Genomic DNA, 17253 nt, shown 5'->3' with positions numbered 1-17253 from the left:
GGCACATTGATAAAATTAGAGTCCAAATGGGGCACATTTGAGGCATGTGGAAGAGACCTAAGTCCAAATGGGGCACATTTGAGGCACATTTTTAAAATTAGAGTCCAAATGGGGCACATTTGAGGCACATTGACAAAATTAGAGTCCAAACGGGGCACATTTGAGGTATACTTTAAAAATACCCCAGAAGTAGAGGTACATTTTAGGCATGCCTAAAATGTACCTCGGGCCAAAGGTACATTTTAGGCATGAAAAAGGCATGAAAAAGGCATGCCTCAATGTACCTTTTTTTAGCCTGGGGAAACACTGTGTTCACTCAGAGTTTAATTCATTCACCCCTACGTACCTACAATAGACTTGCCCAGTCTTTGATTTGGTAAGGTTCAAATGTGACTTTAGGGGTGAATGGGTTAAGTAGAAATAGTGAATGGTAGAGAATATTTGACTTTTGTCACATGTAAAATATCAAACATTCCTGGACCTCTGTTCAGTGTTGAAATTATCATCTATATTTCCGTGAAGGTTTAAAAACATCCTCCACTTGAACATATTATTGATAACAAATGAAAACAAAGTCTATATACATGTATGTTTATCTAGATATATAGTCACTACTGTCCCAACTAGACACTATTTAATAAACTGGCTAGCAGATATAATAAGCTGTAGAAATCGTCTAAATAAGTAAAAGTAACGAAAGACTTTAAACGCTGAAATGTGTGATAAACAAGGAAAATGAAATCTGGTGGTGATTAGGAAAGGAAAATTGTAGAAGCCTTAAAATAAAACCCCATAATGAAACCGATGATGAAAGCATGAAAATAACAAAATCATGAAAATAATGTTGAAAATGAAAAAGATGATGTATGGTGATGCTGCTGCTGCTGCTGCTGCTGATGATGATAAATGATGATGATGATGATGATGATGATGTATGATTGCAAAAGATGTTCAAGTTTAAAGATCAAACAGTGATGATTATATATAAAACAGTGGTGATTATATATGTGATTATCATATACGGTTGAGATTTGTTTATCAAGGTAAAATACACATTTATTTAGTAAACATATTGTTTTCCTCTGACCATTGTGTACACATCTCATTCATTAAACCTGAGCCCTGATCATGCAGACATGACAAGTAGTGCAAGTTTGCTGTCCTGATAAGAAAAAAAGTCCAGAGTTGTCTCCCTTCCACTGATTCCTTTAGAGAATAGATATCAATTTTAAGCGTGATGGCCATGCTTTTTCTGCTATTATGAACAAAATTAGCCAGATATGTAATTTACAGTATATTGATCAATCCCATTATATTTCCATATGCTTCAAAATCCCAACCCTTAAGCTGCAGCTGGGAAATGCATTTTCTTGGTGTAGAAAAAGGCCGAGACTTCTTGCAATAAAACTATCTAAGTTTTACTTCGGCATGTTTTTCATTAAAATTATTATTTTCTTATTTATCTTTTGAATTAAATTTGATTGTGGTACTAATGGAAAATTCAGAACTTCGTTGACAATAAAAAGCCCAAAATGCTTGATATTTTTTCTAATTATCAAATATTGCCAACACTCAGCAGTAACGCATTTTTTATAGACAATTACTAACCAACAGAGTAGTGTGACTGTCAGAACTATGTAGCAAAAGTGGACTTTTTTTAATTAATGTAAGTAACCAAAGAGTCATGAAAAAAATTCCTGGAAAACTACATCAGCAAATGTTGGCAAGAGATTTAGTTGCAGTTTGCAAGTTTTTATGATGTGCACACACACACACACAGGAAATGAAGTGCAATATATAGGGAAAATGCAGCAAAGATCTTTCAAAAAAATATGAAAGATTTTGATTGGTTGAAAAATAGGGTCAAAGGTGAAATATGAGGCAGTGTCAAAGGTCAAAGATATATAATTTGGGGATGCAACTGATACAGAAGTACAAAGGTCAAATGCATGTTGCTATGGATATTTAGGTACCGACAAAAAACTTACCACCATTTTCAGCTAAAATGTAAAGAGAGTGAAAGTGTGACACTTGGGCCAACTAAGTGATAGCTACTCAGTGTCTATGGTAAAGGCATCTAACCATTCATTAGTCGGGGAATAAATCTAACTAATTTGTATCGTTTCAGACTTGAAATACATAGAACAGTCTGACTGAATGTACATTACCTCATTCACCCCTACATGTTTAAACTGAACTTGCCCAGACTCTAATTTGGTAAGGTTCAAATGTGACTTTAGGGGTGAATGGGTTAATACCTTGGTACAGAGAAAAAAAAACCAAGACATTAAATTCTTTCGATAATGAGGAGTTTTTTCCAATATACATTATCTATAAGACTACAGAATCCTACTGTAAATCGCTTAATGAATTATCAAAAAGTCAATTTTACATACTTATTAAAATTCAAAAATATATCTTGTGTCATAGGATCCAAAATGATCTACCTCTGATAAATTGTACAAAAATACAAATATATCATCCGAGAAAAAATATTAACTTAACAACTCATTCACCCCTGAAGACACATTTGAACTCTTCCAATGCAAAGATTGGAATAGTTCATTATGAAATTTAAGGGGTGAATGAGTTAAATGTCATAAAAATCACTGACTCTTCATACAGCTCGGACTTAATGATATGACCTACAGGTAACAACGTTGTGATGTGAGATAAAACACTGTTATATAATCATGTAGTGGTATGTACCAGGTATACTTACAAAATATAACATCCTCCCAGTGGTCCTTGCCAAGCGACTTAGATCGGCGAGCGGCTTTACGTTTAAAAAGGAGGCTGCGACTCTTGGACGGCGAATTCTCCTTCTCCTCCTCGGACTGTTGCTTGGTGATAGCTAGTTGTTCCGCTCTGAAATATACAAAACATGTACTTTTTAAACACCTTTCATGGAAAATACAATTAGTCTACAAGTCTGAACAGAATTGGATTTTATTTCAAAACCCTGAAGTTAATCTTAACTCCCCCCTGCTCTCCAAATTCCAGAAATTTTCAATCTTGTCTCTGATAGAACATTTCAATATACTGTATTTTACCTTATAACTGCCACAGTCACTAATCAATTCAGGAAAAGGACTGTAGAACCTTCGAAACTCACAATTAGTCATAATAGACTCCAATTGTCAAGTTAGTTGGTAAATTCTGGCAAATGAATGAAATGCTCAGATCATCAAAAGAGTAGATGGCGTTTTTTAGGAATATGGTACATTGATATAATGCTGTTACAAATAGGCAATAAATAACTTAAAATATTTGTCAGATCAAAATGTGAAAGAACCATCTCAAACCTATTTCCATGCTATCTCTGTCTTTGTCCCTATTGAACTCAATCACCCCTGAAGACACATTTAAACTCTTCCAATTCAAATGTTGGAATAGTTCATTATGAAATTTCGGAGGTGAATTTGTTAAGCCTCTGTCTTACCTGTTTTTATTAGGTATAATGCCTTTCTGTGTTTCCTGGTTATTACGTCCGACCCGGGTCACAAGCCACGACCCGACCACGCCCCTAAACAGCGTGTCCTTGACATGGAATATATCGCCCGTTGTAAAGGACAGCTCGCCCTGTTCTCGTTGTTCATAGGCAAAATGTGTTCTATAAAATCAAACAAGGGGAGATAAAAATCTCTACAAACATTTAAGCAATGTAGGTTTATAATATTTCAGTTTCTAATAAGTATTATTTATCATATTTCCGACAAAATTTAACGTTCATAAAAGCACTACTTTCATATTTTTCAAAATGAAAAAGTCAATTTCGTCTCGAAATTATTCATCAGAGTGGATAGTATATTTGAATATGTCTTTTCTGTTCGCACAACGTTAATTTAATTTCTCCTTAACTTGTTCACCCCAAAAGACACATTTGAACACTTCCAATTCAAACGTTGGAATAGTCCATTATGAAATTTCAGGGGTAAACGAGTTAAAACCAAAGTAATGCCTTAAAACTGGGTTTTAATTTGGATTCATTAGATTTTTTCTTCTTGAATGACAGGACCTACTTGATATAGAAGGAATCGCCCGCCTCCTGACTGGTCATAATTCTGTCATATTCTGCAAACAGAAAATGATATAAATATTATAGTCAACTCACATACAGAACAACCAAAATGTCTCAAGCTGATTTAACTGACATAATTTGAATCTGAGCCAAAGCATTTTCCCAAAACTTACAAAAATTGTATACTTTATGACAGACAATTTAAATCTAGCCTGTCTGTAAGCTCATTATATATTCGTGGGTATCTCTGACTTGACAGTCCTCTACCTCAGCTTTGGCAAATCCCCGAACAAACAAAATCACAGCTGACCGATGCTGAACTAATCATATCACTACACAGCCTTTAACCCTTTCACCCCTATGTAACTTTAGTAGACTCTACCATGCATTGATCTGGATGAGTTCATTATGGTCTACAGTGGTGAAAGGGTTAATGAATTAGAATAAACTTATCATTAGAAACACTACTTTTCCAGAAACATTAGAAACATTGAAATTTAAGTCATGCAAATATTAGACTGATCAATGAAGCTTTTTATAGTTTTTGTATAGTATTTTCATACAACATAATTTTCAAAGTTTGTGACTTAAAAGGTGCTTTTTAAGACAGGTGGTCACTATAGATAGGTGGTCACTAAAGATAAGTGGTCACTACAGATAGGTGGTCACTATAGACAGGTGGTCACTAAAGACCACCACTATAGACAGGTGGTCACTATAAACAGGTGGTCACTATAGACAGGTGGTCACTAAAGACCACCACTTTAGATAGGTGGTCACTATAGACAGGTGGTCACTAAAGACCACCACTATAGACATGTGGTCACTATATATAGATGGTCACTATAGACAGGTGGTCAGTATAGAGAGGGAGAGCCCTACCTTCCTTCTGGTACTGAACTATCATGTTGACACGCCCCTCCAGACTGGTCAGGTAACTGACCGCCTCCTCTCGGGACAAACCCGGGATATCCTTGTTGTTGGCCTGTCAATCAAAACAGGAAATAAGTTCTGAATTTCTATTTCATCATTAGTACACAATTTCAATCTTGAAGGCCTCCTCCATCTCCCAGATGATTTTTAACTATATGATATTACATGCAAGTTAGACTTGCCTAATCAGATTAATTATATAAAGAGTTTAATGAAGTTCCATTAATATTTGCACATAGACTGTGATTCAGGTGATTTAATTTATTTATTCTTATAACACCTTCAGCCAAAAGCAAACAAAATCAAAACTAAAGTTGCTCAAAGTAATATCTGTTTGGTTTTTTTTATTTCTACTTTTGTAGCAATCTTATTAATCTAACTATGGATTTTAAAGAGATACTTTAAACGATTTTCCCTGTCTGGGGCCCCACTTACCATGAGTATTTGATCCCCCTCTGTGAGCCCCACAACCTCTGCCCCACTGCCAGGCTGTACAGAGGCTATAAATATCCCGGTGGCGTTTCCTCCGGCCAGTCGCAGACCTAGTCCAAGCTCCGGCTCTTTCTCGAAATAGACATGACGCGGCTCCAACCTAGAAAACACAACATTTAAATATTATTATTTGTTAATTCGTTACCAATTTCAAAATGAATTTTTAAACGTTAATAAACCAAAACTATTTCTCATCAATTTTAAAAATTCCAATATCAAATTTAGCATATCTTGCAAATTGTAAAGTTGTTTTTCAAATTAAAATAGTATTTCATTTACCAAGAAGAAATGGATACTTCTCACATGAGGAAACGATTTCTCATTTTGAATCCTCAAAATGTTGCTATGGTCAACACTGTGCTAGATATTTAATATGTTGTGTAATGGGTTGATATGTTTACATATGCATTTCTTTACACTGATCTAGTAATTATGGATTAGCAAATATTTCTAGGTCGACAACCCAAAATGTACTGAGCTAACAGTACAATGAAACCATCTTGTGGTATGGAAGCTTACGTTATGTCTTTCCGTTTGCCGACATATCTTTCTTCGTGTGGACGTCTCTTCATGCCAGCGTCCATCATGTCTTGTAGTTTCGGGGACATTGGAGGTCGGCGTTGAGAGTCACTCATGTAACCATCCTGTTCACGGGTCGGTGACTTTGGTGACGTCGGCTGCCCGTAGAAGTCGTCAGGGCGGAGCAGTTCCTTACCGGGGCTCGGAGGGCGTGGCGGAGCATCTACACGGGAAGAAAACGTATTTTATCAGGGATGCAATGATACTGTTTTAATGAGGAAGAATACAACAATATGATATATATACGACTCTTCGTTGAACTTTGATATTTAGCATTTTCAGAAGTCAAATAACATTTTCCCTGAAATCTAGGAATCAAAATACATTCATAGAGACGTGAACTTTTGAAAAGTGTAGTATCAAACCTAATTTCTGGGGTCGGAAACATACTTGCAAGGGGTTTACCGAAAACCTTGGTGTTCAGTGTTTGAATTTTTCTTGCTTGCTTTAACATTGAAATCAAATATCTGCCTGGATTATAAGCAAATTGTGAAATTCTAAAGTGAAAGTGTGCAGCCGTTAGTGAACTTGACATATGAGACAGATTATTTACTGCAGGATGACAAGTGTAACAGATTTTTCTTTTAAATCTATATTTTCTGCGTACCTGTTTCCAGTGGAAGCGGAGGCCTAGGGGGCGCCTCATTGTCGTAAACATAGCGCCCGTCGTACCGAGCATGCTCCGAGGAGGGGTAGGCCCCAGGCGGGAGATTATTGGGATCATAGTTCCCTTTGTATAAATCATTGTCATTCTGACTCGGCGAACGGTAGAAGTTCACGTCGTTTATTTCTTGTTTCTTTGATTGGAGAGTTCCCTGTAAGGTTCCATAACCCAGCGAGTATTCTGCAGAAAAGAGTCATAGTTTTTGTCAATCAGTAATTAGATATGAAAATTACTCCGAAATTCATCAAACAAACCTTCAATTACTGCTTTAAAACATTATTTTATATTTCTATTTTATACAATAGTTCATTAACACAAAGACAAAGAGCTACCAGAAAATGTATCCAATTTTCCTCTTTTTTTCAAACATGTTCAAATGTGTCGTAAAATTTCAAGACCCTGGTGAGACTCAGCTTGAGAAAGGGGCCAATGGTCTTGAATCATTGTAACATGCTTATAAGACCATTGTTTGTGTATAAAGTAAAACTTAGTAGCAAACACCTGATAAATCTTAATGGCGATAAAAATGATCAGTTAATTCCTAATTTGACTTTAATGTAGTTTACTCATTCACCCCTAAAATTTCACAATGAACTATTCCAACATTTGAATTGGAAGAGTTCAAATATGTCTTCAGCATTGAATGAGTTAAAAAGTTCAAATGTGTCTTCAGGGGTGAATGAGATGAAAAGTTCAAATATGTCTTCAAGGGTGAATGAGTTAAAAAGTTCAAATATGTCTTCAGGGGTGAATGAGTTTTTTAAAAAGTTCAAATATGTCTTCAGGGGTGAATGAGTTAAAAAGTTCAAATATGTCTTCAGGGGTGAATGAGATGAAAAGTTCAAATATGTCTTCAGCATTGAATGAGTTAAAAAGTTTAAATGTGTCTTCAGGGGTGAATGAGATGAAAAGTTCAAATATGTCTTCAAGAGTGAATGAGTTAAAAAGTTCAAATATGTCTTCGGGGGTGAATGAGTTAAAAAGTTCAAATATGTCTTCAGGGGTGAATGAGTTAACTAATTGGCAGAAAATGAAGCTGTTCCAATAAACATTGAATGCCTGTTGTGAGCGGACGTACCATCATCAGTTTTGCTGCCTTGACGAATGTGTAGTTTCTCCTCCAACTTTTTCTTTGTTACACAGAGCTGTAGCTTGTCCTTGGTTTTGTCTATCAGACGCTTCGCCTCCACCAGGGACAGGCTCTCAATGGACGTGTTGTTGATCTGGAAACCAAAAATTAAAAAAAATCAAATTGATGTTCAGATATAAATTTTAAGTTTGGTTCTATAAACATTCGGTTCAACTCATTCACCCCTGAAATTTCATAATGAACTATTCCAACCTTTTAATTGAAAGAGTTCAAATGTGTTTTCATGGGTGAACGAGTTAAGAAGACAATTTCACCATGTCTTGCCTTCACTAAGTTGTCTCCCCTTCATCAACAACGCCATGCTGTTTGAAAATCTTAAGATGATAAACAATTTTAACTGATGATACTAATCACATTTTGAGTCATCAAAAGCTTCCTGATTAAAGGTGTATTGATGTTTTTTCCACTGTTTATCATTAAAACTACCAGGACGTCTAAATTAATAAAATAATCTTATTTTGTCAATGATTTGGATAAAAATTTAAAGAGATTTAAAGCTGAGAACGGTTTTCAATGTTTATGTTTGACTTTAAGATCGTTTGACATGATTTTATTGAGTTACAAGGAAGTTGGTTTGAGCACAGAATCCATGCTTGAGCATGAGAATGGTTTCATAAATACAGGCCCTGGTCTGTAGTTGTATTTTCCTTCCCCTTATACAACAAACAACAATATACAGCAGACTTTTGTGTAAGGTAATAGTCTCACCTTAAGTACGAAGTCCCCCTCCTTGATGGTTCCGTCCTGAGCAGCGAGACTCTGTCCAATGATCTCCTTAATGAAATACTGGCATCCAAGCACCACTCCGTATTCTACAATTTAGAACAAACATTGTTGTAATTTAGAAATCAAAACAATTTTAAAATTAATTCTACATCAAGTTTTGTTAAAATATAGAAATAAAACTATTTCAGAATTAAACAAAATGCATTGAATTCTTAAATTAAAAAAAAAAAATGCTGGATTCTAAAATCAAAATAATTTTTGTTTCATTATGAATTCAAATAGAATTTTGTTGCACTATATGAATATTACAGATTTCTGTTATATAATACAGTGTACCCACTTTATTAAGGCAATTTCATGTTGCTGAAATATTGAGAGAAATGTTGGAACTTTTACTGGACAAAACAAATTTGACCGTGGAAGAATGCTCAGTATGTCATCATGTGGAATGATTGAAGTACGATAGTTGTAAAATGAAATTTTATCCGACACTTACCATCTTTTCTGTTGCGCTTGGATAGCGTAATTTTGAGGGGCGTGTTGCTCTCAGTTTCCATGGGTGTCGGTAAAAGTACCCTCCGACGAATAACCTGAAATAAAACAATATCAAATACTTTTACCACTGAAATGTAAGGTTTTACAGCCAAAACAAAGTTTTTTTCTTCTTTAATGAATAACATTTTTTATCATTTTCACACTTACGGTAACTAGCGAATCAGAGAGCAGGGTTAAGAACAAAATTTAATGTAAAAAATAACATTAACTCATTCACCTCTGAAATTTCATAATGAACTGTTCCAACTTATGAATTGGTTGAGTTCAATGTGTCTTCAGGGGGTGAATGAGTTAAACATTGTCAATATTGAAATCAGAATATTCCTGACATTGTATACATTTTATTTTTTGGTCAGATAAACTTTTTGTTCACAGAAGCCTGTATATTTATAAACATGCTGAAAAGGTGGATTTTTTAACCACAGCCTTGATACCTGGTGGTGGGTCCCCTGTATCTTACTCTGAGGTTCTCACGCGAGTACCTACCAAAGTGACGGTGTTTCCGCTTTCCTTGAGAACGGTGATGGCAGCCGAATGTTCTACGTTATCAAGAAGTATTCCATTCACGGATGTCACCCGGTCATTGATCCTGGAAAACATCAAACAAAATCTTCGTTATTTTTGTATCATCCATAATTGTAATTTTACCTGTGAAACTGAAGATTTCGTTATTTTTGTATCATCCATAATTAGAAATCACCTGTGAAACTGAAGATTTCGTTATTTTTATATCATCCATAATTAGAAATCACCTGTGAAACTGAAGATTTCTAATTTTTGTATCATCCATTATTAGAAATCACCTGTGAAACTGAAGATTTTATAAGTGATATCACACAAATAATTTCAGACATGCCTAAACTTGAATAGGATCACCTTGAAAAATACCAACTTTGTATATCATCTAAGAAAAACACGAAGTGATACACATGTAAAAAAAAATGCCAAAAATTACAAGTGACACCTCCTGTAATGTCACTTGGAGTTAAAAAAGTTTCAATTTTCACAACCTGAACAATTGTTTTTATAAAACACCTGATTATATTTTCACTCCAGTCTTCATTGGAACTAACTCACTTTTCATTTCCTGTACAAAGTTTCCCGAAACAATCCATTTTGATCACAACTATTACGCCATTAATGAGAGGGAGACCAGGCTGGCTAACAGGACGGCCGCAGCCTAGCACCTGACAGATCCAATCATCTGTATACTATCTGTAGACATGTGACGTTACACAGGTTTAATTAACGAATACCTCGTCCTGCCAATTATCATAACATATCTCTCTAATGTGTTTCTCGGCAAGTCTAAATTATGCTGGTTTATGGTAATAGAAATATTACCATAGAAAATGACACCAAAGTATGACTCGAGGAAATCTCCGATCTCGCTACATTCCTTAATTTTTTATAAGAACACAGATTCTGTTGATATGAAATAGTTTCAGGACGGTAATATCTTAGTGAAGCGGAACTTTATCGAGACTTTATTGTAGTATTGTTAGCTTAGCTCTTTCACCACTCTTAACCATAATGGACCTATCCAGATCAATGCATGGTAGAGTCTACTAAAGTTACATAGGGGTGAAAGGGTTGAAGACCCATGAATCAAATTTTCAAATTCAAATTTTTTAAATCCCTACTAAATTTAAGATGCATCCTAATTAATGTCCTTATGATGGTTATTTTCAAGATCACACATGAGATGAGGTTTAAATTTAAATTTTAATATTTCAAAAAATATCAGAGATTCCAAATTTACTTGAATTTGTGAAGGTGAATATTACATTTCACCGGGCGGCAGTCACAGCCAATTTCCTCTTGGAACGACCGGTATATAACACAGAACAAAGGGCGAGAGTTTCCTGGTATTCAGTATCGCTGTCAATGTTTTCTTTGAATGAAAGGTATATAACACCGAGCGATTCCGAATGGCACCCTTTATTTCCCACATACAGACCCCTCTCTATTCCCTATATACATGTATACCCCAGAATCTAATTTCACACGTTCTGATTGACATGTCTGAAGATTGTAAATTAATTAGAGCTAGGATCCCTTAGGGATAGCAATGTCCATGTTCTCAGACCGGATAATTAACTGTAAATGTCTGACAAGGTCGTACATCCAAGGTCACAGTGCTGAAGTGTCTATATATAGCACCAAGCTGATAATATCATACCGTATTTGCAAAACCTTCATCTTTAGGAATTTTTGTCATTTATCTTTTTTTACTATTAACCCTTTCACCAGTGTAGACCATAATGGACTCATCCATATCAATGCATGGCAGATTCTACTAAAGTTACATAGGGGTGAAATCATATAACTTGTCGGATCATTGAACTGATTATTGATTATTGTACTGAGATTGATTGATCAGGCCATAGCAGGGACTAAGTTAAGAAGAAGAAGATGACAAGTAAGAGGATTATGTTTATCATATATTTATGAAATCTACATATACATGTCCATATATACTGTATGTAGTAATATATGGAATGACAGAGGGAAACAAATTCTCCAGGTTTGTAGTGCGAGACAGTGCTATCGAAAATAAATTAAATTTTACAAAACTCACACACAGAAACCTTTATAATTTTCTTGTGCCTTAGAAAATAATCTATTTCCCGCGATGTAAGTGCGTTCATTCACCCTCACGATAAAACTAATGAATTTTTCACGAAATATTTAGCTCTAATCGAAGTGTACCCAGCACAGCTGAAACTAATTAAATTTCAAACTAAATTAACTGGAGGAGTTTTCTGACGTTGGAGTGAGGATTCTGGCTGATTTCTCTGACCCAATCAATAGGAAAAGGTTTTAATCCTGGACCTTGTTGCCGTATCCGGCACATTCATTCCCGCATTTGTCTAACGTTCGTGTCGATCCACGCCGAACCTTCCTTCGCCGTGATGAAACAGATACATCACCGGCCATGCTGTGTAATCGTAGACAGAGTGAAATGAACGACATTGATGGGGCTTCGACGATTTTATCAACCAAAAACATACCACAGAAAATCCATTCTAACATAAGGGGCACAAAAGTCGGCTTGCCTCCGAGAATTTTTTTTTTTTTTAAATGAAATTTTCTTAAAGTTTCATTATCTTAAGACAGACAATGTTCCAAATATTGGTTACAGATTTTTTTTATACTGAATAGATGAGAACTATCAATTTATAAATATTGTCATAATCTTTACAGGATATTTTTAAGTGTAATAACTGACTAAATGTCCATTATTTTTAGGGGATTGTGGTTTCAAGCGGTCCATATTAACTTAATTTTTCTGAAATAAACTTTAACATTTTTTTATTAGCAATCTCTAGCCGTCATTGGACACCCTAAGTATTAAACAATATGCTAAAATTTTATAAATATCAGAGTTTGAATATACCACGATTAAAGCAGTGCTGAGATTTCATCATGAAATCATTGCTAAACGTTACATCATTGAATATTTTCAGCTATTGAGATAGAAATCACATCTACCGTACTGTTTCCTTCCCATCAGTTCCCAATAGCTCTGTCCAACAAACGCTTTTCAATAACGGCACGTTTCCGCTCAATATGTTACCGTTTTCTACAATGGAAGGATCTTCCATACCACAAACGTGACACTCCCGTAAAAAGTGTGGTTACTCTGTGTAACGGAGAGCTTCCCTAACGAAGTTTGTTTCAATTACAACATCAAATGTTTTTTGGTAAACATGTTTGGTCTTTGTGTATGAGCTGCTATTGTATGGAGAAATAACAGTGGAGTGAGGCTCACTGAACTAAGAAAGGCAACGCAGTACAGAGTAAAAAATAAATAAAGTATGCGGTTTTACGATCCCGTTTTTATTCTTTTTTAATTTAATAGGGAAACATTTTCTCAAACGATCTTTATAATTTAAAAAAAGTCTTGGCACAGAGTTTTTACATAAAAAAAAGTGAAATATTGTTCATATTTGCTGCCGTTTTGGTGGGCGGTTAACCATGCGCGATGAGAAGAACGGTCCGATGCCAGTCGGGTAATATCGGTAAATGCTTGGCATGTACCAATCCTTTAGTGCTGGTGATTGTTCCAGTGTGTTTAGTAAACTCGGCCTAAAGTACAAAGACTAATGGAGGTTTCTATCTAATGGGATGTAACAGTGTAATAAAGGCAATTATAGGGAAACCTTTTATACCATCCTCACTAACGAACTCAGGCATGGGAAACATCGCCAGGCCAAGTTAAACAAAATCTGTGTTTCCTGTGCCGCGACTCTTTTTACTTCTTATTGTAACTGAAAAATGTTTGCCTCTGATATCACAGCTTGTTTCTATATTTTCAGAACACTTTTGCTTCCTGCCTCTTAACCCATTCACCCCCTAAAGTCACAATTTTTACCCTTGATGAGCAGATCATATGCTTTACTGTCATTGCAAGTTCTTTGTTGCTGTGGGCCACACAACTCAGGAAACTGACTGTTTTTTGACTTGGCCTCATGATCATGTAAGATGTTTCTAAGGACCATAACAAAACGAAACTAAGCAGTATTATTAACTAGCCTGATGGACCATGTTAGATATGTTTGTATGGACTGAAACAGAACGAAAGTCAAAGAATCCAGAGGACAGGAAACGGAACTCTTTTATTACTTGGCCTGATGGAATATTTGAGATTTTAGTGTAGATTTAAGACAATGTTTGGAATTGGTTAGATGAGAAACGGAACTCTTTTATTACTTGGCCTCATGGATCATGTTACAAGTTTGTATGAACTACAACAGAATAAAAGTCACAAAACACAGGGGGACAAGAAACACAACTTTTTTACAGTTTGGCCTGATGGGTCATGTTAGATGTCTCTACAGTCTGTAACAGAATGTCAGTCATATTTAATTCATGGCCTGTAATGGATTACATCACTGTTTAGTGTATTATACATCAGTTTATACACTTGTCTCATTTACAAGTTCTTTTATCTTCGATTTGACTTTGTTGAAATCATTTGGTGACAAAAGTAATATGCAAACTGCTTTAATTTTCAGACCGGACTAAATTATAAACTTATGAACAAGGCATTAAATTCATCAAGAGTCTTTCTAAATTTCAATTAATTACAATTAATGAGATGATGCTATGATCATTTTATTTGGGTGAATTAGGGGGAAAATATGGCAAAACTGAATGGATAGCAACACATAATTGTTTTTGACATCTTTTAAATTTTGATGTATTTTGTAAATTGCATTGCATTGCATATAAATCTCCTGGAGGTGACACTGATTATTTTTACGTGAAATCTTCCTTATTATTCCCCAGACAGTTGGCTATGTAAACAATGCACTGTGACACAGCGGTGTCTATCACCATGGAGTCGTGCCAGGAATGCATGAATCAGCCGTGGACGACTGTCTGCAGTCGGATGTCCAAAATCTTAGTCACAAACACACCGCGCTTAATTGCCTCACAAAACTGTGCACACCGCATCATCAGAAAACTGCGCTACAGCACACAGGTGTTAACGAGCTCTGTACCTTTTTACCTGTGGTCTTCTATACACACACTCTTACCATGCAATTACCAGGGAAAGAAATCGTGACATATGTGAATTAATCCTGATGCATTGTTTCAGAAAATAAACTATTTTGTAATTTTTAACAGAATTTGATTGATTGATTGCTTGAATCAATGTAATACAATGAAATACTGTAATGTAATAACAGTTTTGAATTTATTTTAAAACACTGAAAATATGAACTATTACACTGAAAATATGAACTATTACACTGAAATTATGAAATATTACCATAAAATTATGAAATATTATACTGAAATTATGAAATATTACACTGAAATTATGAAATATTACACTAAAATTATGAAATATTACACTAAAACTGAAACATTACACTAAGAAGTTGCATTGAAGCAACTTTGAAATCTTGTTTTTATTATCAAGATAAGTTTTTTTATTTGGTAGCGAACACTATCATGACATAATGGTTGTCATTTCCTAAAACGTTCAGCAAAAATCAATTCTGCCAAGATAAGACTGGGGGTTGGGTTATATGGTCCGCAAATCTAAAGAGGAACAGATGTGGTTGATATACAAAGTAATGTGATAACGTGACTGGAATTCCATCCTTTTTTATACATTTTTTTATCTAAAAGCCCGAATTGATCACCGAGTCTGCTCCAAAGATTGTCTGTATCTGTTGTCTCCACAGACAGTATTGATTTACTCCGATGTTGGAATAACACTTCGGTGAAATCTGATATTTCCTGAATCATCACCAACATTAACACACAAACAATGTAATTTGGTTGCTAACGAAACTTTGATGGGCCATAATCATAATTTAAACAGATAGGTTTTTTTTCTATGACAATTTTCATAAAGATGTTGTGAATGTAATTGTTTTGGTAAAAATCTACACAGAAATATTGAACAACTTATGCAAATTTTTTCTTCAAAAATTTTTTTTTTTTTACCCCGGTGTCATGCATAAAAAGTACCCCCCTACCAAAAAGTATCCGGATACTTTTTATACCCCTACCAAAAAGTACCCCCCCTGTATAAAAAGTACCCCCCTATGAAAAAACCAGATGTTTCAAAATTTTTAACCAATAACAGTTCAGAAGTTGATCAGAAGGTTACAGTTGCATGTTTATTCACCCCTCCCCCACCAATCCCCACCCCTGGGGCCAGGAAATGATACCAAAATAATTTTTAAACACTGGTTGGAGAGTCATGAAGAAACATTTACAGTTATGTTATAGTCGTTACCCAACCTATATCTGTACAACTGTACATCCTGATCAAATTCTGAACTCAATTGGATAAAAAAAAAGAGAGAAAAAATAATTTCATAGGGAGGTACTTTTTGGTCAAGGAATAAAAAGTATCCGGGGGGAACATTTTGGTCGGGGGTATAAAAAGTATCCGGATCCTTTTTATACCTGCATAAAATGTACCCCCCCTGGATAAAAATTACCCCCCTTGTGATAGAAAAAATATTTATCTATTTTCAAACCAATTGAGTTCAGAATTTGATCAGGATGTACAGTTGTACAGATATAGGTTGGGTAATGACTATAACATAACTGTAAATGTTTCTACTTGACTCCCCAAATGTAACTGTCTCCAGCAATTGAAAATTATTTTGGCATAATTTCCTGGCCCCGGGGTGGGGATTGGTGGGGTAGGGGTGGATTAATATTCCCCTGTGATGTCCTGTTCAAGTTCTGAACTCAATTGGATAAAAAAAAAGAGAGAAAAAATAATTTCATAGGGAGGTACTTTTTGGTCAAGGAATAAAAAGTATCCGGGGGGTGGGGAATTGAATATAGTTTGGGTAATGACTATAACATAACTGTAAATGTTTCTACTTGACTCCCCAAATGTAACTGTCTCCAGCAATTGAAAATTATTTTGGCATAATTTCCTGGCCCCGGGGGTGGGGATTGGTGGGGTAGGGGTGGATTAATATTCCCCTGTGATGTCCTGTTCAAGTTCTGAACTCAATTGGATAAAAAAAAAGAGAGAAAAAATAATTTCATAGGGAGGTACTTTTTGGTCAAGGAATAAAAAGTATCCGAGGGGCACATTTTGGTCGGGTGTATAAAAAGTATCCGGAGGGTGGGGAATTGAATATAGGTTGGGTAATCACTATAACATAACTGTAAATGTTTCTACTTGACTCCCCAAATGTAACTGTGTCCAGCAATTGAAAATTATTTTGGCATAATTTCCTGGCCCCGGGGGTGGGGATTGTTTGGGTAGGGGGGGATAAATATTCAACTGTTACATCCTAATCAAATTCTGAACTCAATTGGTTTGAAAATAGATAAATATTTTTTTTATCACAAGGGGGGGAATTTTTATGCAGGGGGGGAACATTTTATGCAGGTATAAAAAGTATCCGGATACTAGTTAAGCAGGAGGTACATTTTATGCATGACACCGGGTTCAAGAAATTTCTCTGAGGAACAGAAAATCCTGGTCACTAAAACACGCGAAAGATTTGCATGTCTATTTATAGGTCTCTGTGTTATTGTACAATGTAGCTGCATTTCTGCACAATGCATTACACAACATCATAATATTTTTCCCTACAGTACACGAGTTACAACACCCCCTCCCTATCAGCCTGTTAT

The 17253-nt window shown here is 35.3% G+C and overlaps 1 protein-coding gene across 11 annotated transcripts in view; it reads right to left on the bottom strand.

Annotated features, from left to right (window-relative positions):
* LOC110458764 (tight junction protein ZO-1-like) overlaps positions 1–17253 on the bottom strand; it is a 136725-nt gene that overhangs the window by 29521 nt on the left and 89951 nt on the right. For 9 of the 11 annotated variants that reach the window (XM_021510656.1, XM_021510659.1, XM_021510658.1 and 6 more), the window contains 12 exons: positions 9607–9709; positions 9062–9155; positions 8548–8651; positions 7768–7912; positions 6633–6869; positions 5966–6188; positions 5390–5546; positions 4904–5006; positions 4023–4074; positions 3443–3613; positions 2723–2868; positions 1989–2000 (listed from right to left, as the gene is read on the bottom strand). In XM_021510656.1, the coding sequence (XP_021366331.1) occupies positions 1989–2000; positions 2723–2868; positions 3443–3613; positions 4023–4074; positions 4904–5006; positions 5390–5546; positions 5966–6188; positions 6633–6869; positions 7768–7912; positions 8548–8651; positions 9062–9155; positions 9607–9709 (1547 nt within the window). Of the gene's footprint in view, positions 1–1988; positions 2001–2722; positions 2869–3442; positions 3614–4022; positions 4075–4903; positions 5007–5389; positions 5547–5965; positions 6189–6632; positions 6870–7767; positions 7913–8547; positions 8652–9061; positions 9156–9606; positions 9710–10197; positions 10304–17253 lie in introns of those variants that run through there. The other 2 variants (XM_021510666.1, XM_021510657.1) reach the window with 2 other exon arrangements.

This window comes from Mizuhopecten yessoensis, unplaced genomic scaffold (assembly GCF_002113885.1).
Source record: "Mizuhopecten yessoensis strain PY_sf001 unplaced genomic scaffold, ASM211388v2 scaffold9739, whole genome shotgun sequence".
Classification (NCBI taxonomy): Eukaryota; Metazoa; Mollusca; class Bivalvia; order Pectinida; family Pectinidae; genus Mizuhopecten; species Mizuhopecten yessoensis.
Note: the sequence above shows the minus strand (reverse complement) of the source record. Positions and strands in the feature narration are given on the sequence as shown.